Source organism: Anolis sagrei, chromosome X (assembly GCF_037176765.1).
Source record: "Anolis sagrei isolate rAnoSag1 chromosome X, rAnoSag1.mat, whole genome shotgun sequence".
Lineage (NCBI taxonomy): Eukaryota > Metazoa > Chordata > Lepidosauria > Squamata > Dactyloidae > Anolis > Anolis sagrei.
Window position 1 is genome coordinate 50056720 of NC_090034.1, and position 12449 is coordinate 50069168.

At 44.4% G+C, this 12449-nt stretch overlaps 1 protein-coding gene across 1 annotated transcript in view; it reads left to right on the plus strand.

Annotated features, from left to right (window-relative positions):
* Positions 1–12449, plus strand: part of UNC13A (unc-13 homolog A) — a 90625-nt gene that overhangs the window by 36490 nt on the left and 41686 nt on the right. The window contains exons 11-19 of the mRNA XM_060785197.2: positions 426–525; positions 2570–2619; positions 3782–3860; positions 9569–9640; positions 9896–10115; positions 10581–10808; positions 11001–11142; positions 11557–11726; positions 12234–12349. Coding sequence (XP_060641180.2) covers positions 426–525; positions 2570–2619; positions 3782–3860; positions 9569–9640; positions 9896–10115; positions 10581–10808; positions 11001–11142; positions 11557–11726; positions 12234–12349 — 1177 coding nt within the window. The remainder of the gene's footprint in view (positions 1–425; positions 526–2569; positions 2620–3781; positions 3861–9568; positions 9641–9895; positions 10116–10580; positions 10809–11000; positions 11143–11556; positions 11727–12233; positions 12350–12449) is intronic.

The following is a 12449-nucleotide window of genomic DNA, read 5'->3' on the forward strand; positions in this document are numbered from 1 at the left end:
GGATCTCCATGAATGAAAAATATGTCAACTGGCTTATTGTGAACTCACGATGGGAGTTCCATCAAGTTGACTTCAACTTATGGGTCACCATGTATGGGAGATCTGAAAACCAACTTATTGTGACCTCATGATGGGAGATCTATCAAGTTGAGTTCAATTTTTGGGGACCCTATGGATTGGTGACCTCCAGCTTGCAGTCCCAGGATGGTTGCTTCCCTATACATCTGGAAAATGGTATTCCACTTTTCCATGTATTTTTAGATATGGTTGTGAAAACTGTACAGTGAAGAAAAATCTCCCTTAAAGCAGTTCTGTTTCTTGAATGTTTTGCTGGATTCCTGGGTAATGGTTTCGTACACTGTCTTCACAAACTTCTTGGTGGAGATTTAGAGGAAGTTATACCTCGACAACTTTCTCGTTTGTAGTTCCAGGGAGAGAGAGGAACCTGAGGTGGTCGACCCCAAAGCCCGGGCAAAGGCCAACTGGTTGCGGGCCTTCAACAAAGTGTGCATGCAACTCCAAGAGGCAAGTATCCCTTCTGAATTGCGGAGTCTCCAAAGGTTCTGAACTCCTGAAGAAGTGATCTTGCCCTCTGTCCTCCATGAATCTGATATAGTTCTCTTTGCACCTAAAGTTACTTTGCTGGTGAAATGTTTTATCAATATGGTTTTCCAACTCATAGCGAGTTCAGACTTAGCATATCTACCACATTTGTCTCTGATTCAACCAAGTTGCTATTATGTAAGTTTGGATTTGAGTTGATTTCTCCCTACCCAGTGATCCCCTTCCCCAATCATCATCTTCCCTTTGAGTTGACCGTCTCTAAATTTTTGTTTTGCTTTGTTTCTAGACTCCACCCACCATCTCTTTTTTCGTTCTCTCCATTTTCTTTTGGTTCACCCCAAAGCTGCCTTGCCTTCACTTTTCAGTTTACTCCGAACCACCATCCATCCTTTGTCTCTGTCCGAGTCACTGAATGAACACAGGTACGTCTTTATGCCCAGGTTGGCGGATAGGAAGCCGGGATGGATTAAAGGATAAAATAAGACACATTGGTAGTAAATGTAGATAAGATAATGCATTGTTAGACACAAATGCATTGGCTATAATCCTATTGTGTAAAACTGGTGGAAAATACAGTTCTAATGGACATATAGTCACACACCTGCTGAATGATTAAGTGTGTGATGATGTGTAGCTTAGGTGACATACTGAAAAAAGCTGAGTCATGACCATGTTACATTCATGACGAGGGTTACATCTTTTGTCCCTGACTGATGATGAGCAAGCAATGGGTATATCAAAGAGGGCAAGAAACATGTGTTCTCACTCTTGCCATGCAAAATCTCTTGCCATATGTCTGTTGCTCGTGAATCTGTTTTGCTTACATCATGAGTATATCGCTGTATATGCCATTGACTGATAGGTGATCAGGGGATCCTGATCTGTGTGTATATATCTGAACATAGAGCAATGTGTCAAGATTAAAAGCCTCCTGTGAGTTTGTTTGAAAACTGAATCAGAGAGTTTTTCTAAAACAGTGATGGTGTGGTTACGCTGTGCCGGTAACTGATAAGCACTCTGCTGTGTATAGGTTTATTTTGGCTTGACTCTGAGATATTCAGTCCAGTATGCAGCTTATCCAAAGAGGGCGTGATTGGGAAAACTACTGCCTCGACAGTAAATTCCAGGTTTAATCCAGGCTTGAAAGGAACAAAATGCTAAATCTTATGTTGGTTGGAGAGCCAACTAAAATCCAACATGGCTTATTCATCCCATTGACTTGGGAAGCACAATTTAGCCTGTAACTGAGTCATCAAATTCCAAAGACCATTATTGATAGGAGAATGTGAATACCTGGAAGGGCTCCCCATTCACTGTCCTTTCATGATACCCCAAGATATACTATTTTGTTCTGCCTTTTGGATGCTTGCTTGTTACTAGGCCATTGGATCGGTCTCCGAAGTCCTCCAAACCATCTTTCGAATTATTTACATTTGGTTCCCCAAGTCTGTAGTGTTTCAATGGGTTGGGATTTTATATTGGTTTGAATTATTGTAGAAATGGGATCCAACATGGGATAAGATGAAGTCAACATGATGGATCTCCATGAATGGGAGATGTGTCAACCAGCTTATTATCAGCTCATGATGGGAGATCCATCATTGACTTCAGCGTATGGATCTCCATGAATGGGAGATGCGTCAACCAGCTTATTGTGAGCTCATGATGGGAGCTCCATCAAGTTGACTTCAACATATGGGTGTTTGTGAATGGGAGATGTCTCAACCAGCTTAGTGTGACCTCATGATGGGAGATTCCTCAAGTTGGGATTTTATATTGGTTTGAATTATTGTAGAATTGGACTCCAGTGTGGGATAAAATGTTTACCGACTTAGACATTTTTCATTAGCGGAAGCCCTTGGTGTAAATGTACCTGGAATCATGTACACTGTTATAAATCTCCTCCTTGGAAGTGTGCCACCTGCTCCCTTAGATGTGACAGTCAACCAAGATCTTCTGAATTCGTCTTCTTGTTCTGCTAACTTTGGGATTTTCTGTTTTTTAGGCTCGAGGTGAAGGAAGCGGGGAGTCTAAATCCTTGTGGTTTAAAGGCGGGTGAGTTATTGCTGTCGGCAATGATCTCAGGCTTGAGAAACCCCAATTGTGGAAAGACAAGAATGACACTTACAGCACTAAAAAGTTTATAGCCTCTACGGATCTGCCTCTAATTACTTTTATGGTAGGGTTGGCCCAATAATGGATCCCATACCAGAAGGATATCATGGTCAATGGTATCAAAAATGTATCAAGAAGTACAGCAAAATCCAAAGGGACTCGCTTCCTTGTCCATTCCAAGTGAAGATAATCCACCAAGGCAACCAATGTCTGAAACTAGATGGAAATGGATCCATCTGCCAACCTGAACCAAAGAAGGTGGTAGATGTTGAGGTAGTGATAGAAACCACTGGAAAAGAAGCTGGGCTAGGGGCAGAGCCAGAGTAAATTGAGTCCCCTTGTGGGGAGAAGGGCAGGATAGAAATGTAATAAATAAATAGCCTATCAAGCTCCACCCCACTGGAAAGAAGCCTGGCTAGGGGTAGAACCATAATAAATGGCCCATCAAGCTCTGCCTCCATTGGAAAAAAACCTGGCTAGGGGCGGAGCTGGATTAAATGGACCATCAAGCTCTGCCTCTATTGGAAAAGAAGCCTGGCTAGGGGCGGAGCCAGAGTAATGACCCATCAAGCTCCGCCCCCCATTGGAAAAGAAGCCTGACGAGGGGCAGAGCCAGAGTAAATGCCCCATCAAACTCCGCCCCATTGGAAAAGAAGCCTGGCTAGGGGTGAAGCCAGAGTAAATGGTCCATCAAGCTCCGCCCCATGAGAAAAGATTCCTGGCTAGGGGTGGAGACAGAGTAAATGCCCCATCAAGCTCCGCTTCCATTGGAAAAGAAGTCTGACTAGGGGCAAAGCCAGAATAAATGGCCCATCAAGCTCTGCCCCATTAGAAAAGATTCCTGGCTAGGGGTGGAGACAGAGTAAATGCCCCATCAAGCTCTGCCCCTATTGGAAAAAAGCCTGGCAAGGGGCAGAGCCAGAGTAGGGGCAGACCTACCAAGTCCCACCCCTCTGATCAAGAAGGACACGCCCACCTTTCCTAGATCTGCCCCCCAGTTTCCCCCATTGTCTGTATGTCTCTGTCCCCCATCCTCTTTCCAACCCCTTCCCTCCTTCCGGTCCCTCCGTTACCTGACCCTTTTTGTCTTTCTCTCTTCCAGGCCTGGTGGCGGGTTGATCATTATTGATAGCATGCCTGACATTCGTAAAAGAAAGCCCATCCCTTTAGTTAGCGATTTGGTGAGGTTCCACTCAACACTGCTCTTGCGCTGCCTTTCCACCGTCTTCCCCTCCCAGCCGCTGGCTTTTACTCGCTTACGGGATTGCTCTGGAGCTGGGTTAATGGGAGGAGAAAGAGATTGGCCATGTCAACGATATATCGATTTAGTTGATATATCACGATTCAGTTGATTGTAACCTTGTCCAGTGTCCAAACTTTCCAGCGACTTTGCAAAGTGGTGTTTCCAATTGACACATTTTAAAAATATTATCTAGGGGAGAACGGAATGAAGCGAAACCCAGCAGTTGAGAGCGGAAATGTCCCAATTTGATTCCCACAACGAAAGCACACAAGGACTTTTATTTTGCATGCACTATCTAGGTCCATTGAGCTCAATGGCTAGTCCTTTAAAGCAATGCCTGAGAGATGACTCAGTTACTCTTCAGGATGACAATTTTGAGGGTCCAGCAACCAATATGACCCATAGAAGTCATATGCCCCTCTCCCTATAGTAATCCCTTTCTGTAGTTAGGAGAATATTTATGGGTCGCTGTGAGTTTTTCGAGTTGTATGGCCATGTTCCAACAGCATTCTTTCCTAGCGTTTTGGCTGCATCTGTGGCTGACATCTTCAGAGGTTCTGTTGGCAGTGAGGCAAGTGGAGTGTGTATATATCTGTGGAATAATGTCCCGGGTGAGAAAAAGAACCGTGGTCTGTTTGAAGCAAGTGTGAATGCTGCAATTAGCAAACTTGAATAGCATTGAGTAACCATGAATCTGCAAAGTCCATCAGTGAGAGTATCTGCATAGAGGTAGCCTACCAGTTGTTGCTTGGAGGCACCCTCCGTTTGGGAGATGTTCACTGGCCCTTGATTGTTTGCTGTCTGGAGTTCTCCTGTTTCTGAGTGGTGTTCTTTATTTACTGTCTTGATTCTGATGTTGTTTTTTTTAAAAAAATACTGGTAACCAGATTTTGTTCGCTTTTATAGTTTCCTCCTTTCTGTTCAAATTGTTCATGTGTTTGGGCACATGCCTCTATGCAGATACCCTCACTGATTGACTTTGCAGCTTCATGGCTACTCAAGCTTGCTCATTGCAATATCCACACTTTCTTCAAAGAGACAAGGGTTCTTTCTCCCACCCTGGACATCATTCTATAGATATATATATATATACACTCCACTTGCTTCACTGCCAACAGAACCTTTGAAGATGCCCCAGATGCAGGGGAAACATAGAAAAGAATGCTACTGGAATAGCGTCATCCAGCCCAAAAAAACTCACAGCAACCCAGTGATTCCGGCCATGAAAGCCTTCAATAACACAGAATATTTATGCTTTAGTAATTTTTATTTTAGCTCAGAGAATACTCTCTAGGAATCTCTAGGTCCTCTAGCATGATTTTTGGTGGACCTCCACTGGCACTGGAGAAGCTTGAGATTCTGAGAGAAGTCATAATAGAAAACCTCAGGCCATGCCTTAAGCTCCAGTTACCACAATCCTATGGGAGAAACCATAATACTCAACCGAATATGGAATCAAGACCCTATTGACACATCTCATTATCTAATTTAATCCAGTGAGACTCATATGGGTGGCCTGGAAGTGAAAAGGCTTGACTTGACTTCTTTGGAAAACTTCTTTGGAGGGAACAACGGTCCTGTTCTCCGTTATCGCGGCTCCAGGGTGCCTTGCGCTGCGCTATGCTGCTGTCCGCTTTGCTTTGCTAATACGGCTCGTTTTATCTTTGTTCTCTTCCTCCTTCTTTCTTCCTTCCTTCTGCTGGCTACCGCTTTCTCCTCTGTGACGCTAGGGGTGCGGCGGTAAAGTTTCTGCGCTGCATTGACAGCATGCCCGACATTAAGCCCGGACGTAAATCTCTTCCGCTGGTCATCAGCGATCTGGTGAGAAGGAGGTGGCGGAGAGGGGGTGCCCTTTTCCCTGTGACCCCATAAACCCCTAAGCCCTTCTTGAGAGCCCTGCTGGACTGACAAAAATAGGAAGTAGGTTTAGTCTATGCCTAAAGGTGCTGAATGTACTTCAAGGAGAAAATGTACTTTGATTTATGGTGACCCCATGGTTGGGAGACTCACCAAGTCAACTTTCACTTATGGTGAATCTATGATGAAGAAGTCTGTCAAATTGACTTAAGGTGACCTCATGGATGGGAGATCTATCAAGTCAATGTTGACTTATGGTGAAGCCATGAAGGAGAGACATGTCAAGTTGACTTATGGTGACCCCATGGATGGGAGATCCATCAAGTCAACGTTGACGTATGGTAAATCCATGAAAGAGAGATATATCAAGTTGACTTACGCTGACCCCATGGACGGGAGATCCATCAAGTCAATGTTGACTTATGGTGAATCTATGAAGAACAGGTCTGTCAAGTTGATTTATTATGACCCTATGGATGGAAGATCCATGAAGTCGATGTTGACTTATGGTGAATCCATGAAGGAGAGATCCATCAAGTTGACTTATGGTGACCCTATGGACGGGAGATCCATCAAGTCAATGTTGACTTATGGTGAATCCATGAAGGAGAGATCTGTCAAGTTGACTTATGGTAACCCCATGGATGGGAGATCCGCCAAGTCAATGTTAATATATGGTAAATCCATGAAGGAGAGATCTGTCAAGTTTTTTTCATGTCAGTAGTGACTTGAGAAACTGCACATTGTTTCTGGTGTGAGAAAATTGGCTGTCTGTAAAGACATTGCCCAGGGGACACCCGGATATTTGATGTTTTACCATGTCTCATGTCCCTGCATGGAGAGCTGGAGCTGACAGAGGGAGCTCAACCCTCTCTCCCTGGACTTGAACCACTGACCTGTCGGTCTGCAGTCCTGCCAGCACAAGGGTTTAACCCATTGCGCCACTGGGAGCTCCTAAAATGTCAAGTTGACTTATGGTGACTCCATGGATGGGAGATCCATCAAGTCAAGTGACTTATTCCAGAAGTCCTTATGGGGTGTGTGAAATTGGTATCAAGGACCTCTTATTCTGGAGCAGAACTGTCTGGGAATTAGGTTAGCTCTTGATGCCTTCCATATCAGTGGGGCAATGGATCCACTCCAGGTTGGCATTGAAGCTTTGAAGGAGCTCTGCAAGGTGGTCCTGAATCGCTTCAACACCTTGAAAGGTAGCCAAAACCTGAAGTATATTCCCCACTCCATTGTCATGGGAGCTTTCAGCTGTTGCTGAATATTCTAAGGCTTTTGGGGTAGGTTTTCCCCCTTTCCTTCATTTCCAGTTTGCCTCTCTCTTCCTGCTTTTTGCTGCCTCTTGGGCCCACCATTCCTCTTCCGTCTCCTTTTTTGCTCTTCAATCCTTTCTTTCGATGTTGATGCTGCTGCTTTTGTGCCTTACTTTTCCTCCCCATGCCCTGGGTGCAAATTCTGTTTTTTTTAATCTTTGTGGTGATGGGAGGGATAACAACGACCAAGAGTCCTGTGCCTTTATGAACCGTGGGATTTGAATTACAAGATGCCTTTAAGGGTGTATTTCGGATTGATGGTGGTCAAAATCAATATATAATAAGAGATCACCTTTGTTATTCTGGGGAAATTATGCTAGAAACAGGGCAGAAAGCGGTGAAAATTCAGGATATGAAGTCCCACCAAGGTAAGGCTCTGGGTCTTCTTCAACTTGCTGAAAGTAGACCCAACAAATTGACAAAGTTAACCTATTTGTTGACCTTATTTGGGCCAAAAAAGGATTCAAGCCACTTGGTTCTTAACTTTCAGTCTGAGGTGGTCCTCCAAAAGGAGATGCTCCAGTGCCATCATCTCAGTGGGCCATAGTGGCTGGGGATGATGGAAAATGGAATCCCATAAACGTCTGGGGGAGGGGGTATTTTTCAGTTTAGCACATCACATTAACTCTTTCTCTTTTCCTCCTTTCTCATTCCTTTTTGGCCACCGCCTCTCCATAGGCAATGGTGAGTATTTCCCTTTGAGTGTCTTTTGCCTACTTCCTGAAGTTCATAAAACCTTCCCCATTAAATTGATTTATCAGTTCTGTTCAAATGACAAGCAAAGTCTATGCGGATAATGCAAGACCCCATTTCGATGGGAGAAGCATGTTAAAATCAAATAGAAATTTTGCTATTTGAGGGCTGTACAAGAAAAATAATGAAAATGGACTGGGACAGACAAAGTCTAGTTTTTTAAAAAAACATAGTCAACTAGAGCTAACTTTGTAACTGGAGGAGTCTCTTTGACTGCTATGTCCACTGCAGCAAGATTGTTATATGCCAAACAATTCCATTCTTTTCAATATAATAATCTTGCTGCACGGGTTATGTATCACATATATCACACGAGAATTTTTTGTATGTTTTTCCACTTGATCATATAAATCAGATTTATTTATTTATCATGTCAGAAGCAAATTGAGACTATAGTTATAATAGCCTCAAAAACCATAAACAAAGGTAGAAACTTGGCATTAAATTAAATTTCCTTTGACCAGAACTTGGCCACTTGGAGTGCCTCTGGTGTGGCTGTAAGAAGGTCCTCCATTGTGCATGTGGCAGGGCTCAGGCTGCATTGTAGTAAGTGGTCTGTGGCTTGCTCTTCTCCACACTTGCGTGTCGTGGACTCCACTTTGTAACCCCATTTCTTAAGGTTAGCTCTGCATCTCGTGGTGCCCAAACACAGCCTGTTCAGCACCTTCCAAATTGGCCAGTCTTCTGTGTGTCCAGGAGGGAGTTTGTCATCTGGTATCAGCCACTGACTGAGGTTCCGGGTTTTAGCCTGCCACTTTTGGGCTTTTGCTTGCTGAGGTGTTCCTGCAGATATCTCTGTCGATCTTAGGAAGCTATTTCTTAATTTAAGGCATTGGTTTGCTAGCTGATATTTGAACAGAGGATGGGCCGGATATGTCCTTTCATTACTAGCTGCTACTTCCCAATGGATGTGAGGTGGTGCAATATAGTAAACAGTATAATTTCTCCAGTGGTGTTGGACGTAGACATCCTGTGATAATGCGGCTTGTCTCATTAAGGACCACATCCACTGTTTTAATGTGGTGAGATGTATTCCACACTGGGCATGCATATTCAGCAGCAGAGTAGCACAGCACAAGGGCAGATGTCTTCTCTGTGTCTGGTTGTGATCCCTAGGATGTGCCAGTTTGCTTTTGTATGATATTGTTTCTAGCACCCACTTTTTCCTTGATATTCAAGCAGTGCTTCTTATAAGTCAAAGCATGGTCCAGGGTAACTCCAAGGTACTTGAATCCCCCTAGGAACCACTTTGAGTCCCCCTAGGGGTGAGAAAAGCGGTATAGAAATACTGTAAATAATAATAATATTTAGGTGCCCTGCAATGTTGCAGTGGAATTCCTTCCCAGGTTATCCTCAGAACTCAATGTGCTTGTCTGTTCTTCAGGTGAAAAGCACATGTCTGCATTTTAGATGGATTAGGAATCAGCTGGTTTTCCCTGTAATAGGCAGTAAGAGCACTTAAAGCTTTGGAGAATTTCTGTTCAGCCATTTCAAAGATCCCTGCTTGAGCGGTGATGGCACGATCATCAGCATCGATGAAACTCTCTCTCCCTTCTGACAGTGGCTGGTTATTTGTGTAAATGTTAAAACATTGATGGAGCAAACACACTCTCCTGAGGAAGGCCGTTCTTCTGTTTTCGCTTGAATTCAGATTGAATGTAAAGCAGTTCTTCTGCAGTGGATTGTTGATTTGTCGGTTTCTTCTTTCTCACAGTCTTTGGTCCAGTCCAGGAAGGCGGGGATCACATCCGCACTTGCATCAAGCACTTTAAACAATGAAGAGCTAGTAAGTATCATGATATTTGGACACAAATTGCTAGGAATGGGTGGCCATGGCCTTCCTCTGAGGCTGAGAGAGTGTGACCAAGTCACCCAGTCAGTTTCCAGGGTGGAGATAGGGATACATCAATAGTGAGTATGCAGCCACAATGCAACAACAGAGTCAACAGTGAAGGGGAAAGGAAAGTTGGACGACACAATGGAATATCAGAACAGTGAAGAAAGAAATCAAGTCCTCTAATACCTTTGTTTCTTTCCCCAGAAAAATCATGTTTACAAGAAGACCCTCCAAGCCTTAATTTATCCTATTTCTTGCACAACCCCCCACAACTTTGAAGTGTGGACTGCCACCACCCCAACCTATTGCTACGAGTGTGAGGGCCTGCTTTGGGGCATCGCCCGCCAAGGGATGCGGTGTACCGAGTGTGGGGTGAAGTGCCACGAAAAGTGCCAAGACCTCCTTAACGCCGACTGCTTGCAAAGTGAGGATCATGGAACCATACACAGTTGGAAGGAGTCTCCATAGTGTTAGAAGGGACCTCCATAGAGTTGCAAGACATCCCCTTAGAGTTGGAAAACATCTCCGTAGAGTTAGAAGAGTTTTCCATAGAGTAAGATCTTCATGGAGTTGGGAGGCACCTCCATGGAACTGGAAGGCATCTCCATACAGTTAGAAGGCCTCTCCATAGAGGCAGGAGGGGTCTCCATGGAGTTGGAGAACATTTGCGTAGGGTTGAAAGGGTTCTCTATAGAGTTGGAAGTCATCTCCATGGAACTGGAAGTCATCTCCATAGAGTTGGAAGGGCTTTCCATAGAGGTAGAAGGGGTCTCTATGGAGCTGGAGAACTTCTCCATAGAGTTGAAAGGAATCTCCATAAAGTTCAAAGAATTATAAGACTAGTGAAAATAGTAGTACATTCCATGTCTTGTCTTTTCTTTGCAACCAGGGGCGGCGGAGAAAAGTTCCAAGCACGGCGCTGAAGACCGTACACAAAATATTATTATGGTGCTGAAAGACCGTATGAAGATCCGGGAACGTAATAAACCAGAGATCTTTGAGCTGATCCAGGAGATCTTTGCTGTGCAAAAAGCCACCCACACCCAGCAGATGAAGTCAGTCAAGCAGAGCGTGCTGGACGGGACTTCCAAGTGGTCAGCCAAGATCAGCATCACAGGTAATGCAAGGACAACCTTCTGGTTGTTTCTTCCCCACGCACACTCCTCAAAGTCCATATTTGGGCCCTTGAGGCAAATAACTTTAATCCTCTTTTCTGGCCATGATCTCCCACTCATCTTGTTCTCCTTTGTTTTCCTTATTCCTGTCTGTCCATGGGGATGTTCTCTATGGGAATTCTTCGTACAAACAGTTGTGTGTGCCCAAGGCCTGCAGGCGAAGGACAAAACGGGCTCCAGTGACCCTTATGTGACCGTCCAGGTTGGAAAGACCAAAAAGAGAACCAAAACCATCTATGGGAATTTGAATCCAGTCTGGGAGGAGAACTTCCACTTGTGAGTGAATCCCTAAACCCACCATCAGCCCACTCCCATGTCCTCTCCAAGAATGAATTTACACAACTTTCCCTGCAAACATGAGGCAAAAAGAAATCTAGAGTTGGAAGACGGCCATACAGTCCAACTCCATGTTCTCATTCTTATCCCTTGGTTTTCTGAGGCAGCATGGCTTTCTCTGGCCAAGTTTCTCACAACACCAAGAATCCAAAATTCATCAAGGAGGAGTGACATTTCCCCAAATGCTCTAGTTTGGGGTTAGCTAGTTCTGGTGGTACCATCTTGATGTCTGTCTGATTTGAAGGACACAAAACTATTGGGTTATGCCTCTCTTGATGGCAATCTACTATGGGGCTATTGAACAGTTCTTATCCATGACTCCCTTCCTCACATCACTTTCTTGACTTCCTCCAGCGAATGCCATAACTCCTCTGACCGAATCAAGGTCCGGGTATGGGATGAAGATGATGACATCAAGTCGAGGGTGAAGCAACGTTTCAAGAGGGAATCCGACGACTTCCTCGGCCAAACGATAATTGAGGTTCGGACACTGAGTGGAGAGATGGACGTCTGGTACAACTTGGGTAAGTCATTACAAACATATGGAGTGGAGTAACCTTGATAGATCTTGGGCTGTCAAGTCCTAAGACCTAGAGAATGGGACACCTCTCCAAGTGGACCAGGAGTGGTCCATTAGAGCTGAGTCCAAAGGAAACTCAAGATCGCTAGAGCAACATGAAATATCTCCAATGGAACTATGTAGCTGCTCTAGATGTTCTTCTACTGCACTTCCAAGATAGGTAGCAGAGGTGGATGTTGGGAGCTGCAGGTTCACATGTTTCCCAGCCCTTGGAACAATTGTTGCTGCAGTTGAATTGGTGGTTTAGCAAATCTTAGATTTTCCAACCACCAACTCATATGTCATTTCCCCACGAACTCCCAAATAAACAAGCAAATGGAATAATAGTGAAAGCCTAGAAAGACTCATCATCCAGTGAACATAACCCATAGCAAATACGAGCAACTTACATGCAACAACCAGAAAATAACCATGTTCCCAACTCCAGTTATGAATTGATGGATTCTTTCAGATAAGCGGACGGACAAATCAGCTGTATCGGGCGCAATCCGGTTGCACATCAGCGTGGAGATAAAAGGAGAGGAGAAAGTGGCACCGTACCATGTGCAATACACTTGCCTCCATGAGGTGAGTGGGTTACAAAGCTCTTTGGTGTCATTGATTATATAGTGTGGATTAAGAATTTCGGCATCTTTCTCTTCTACCCTTGGAAGGACTGCCTTGGTTT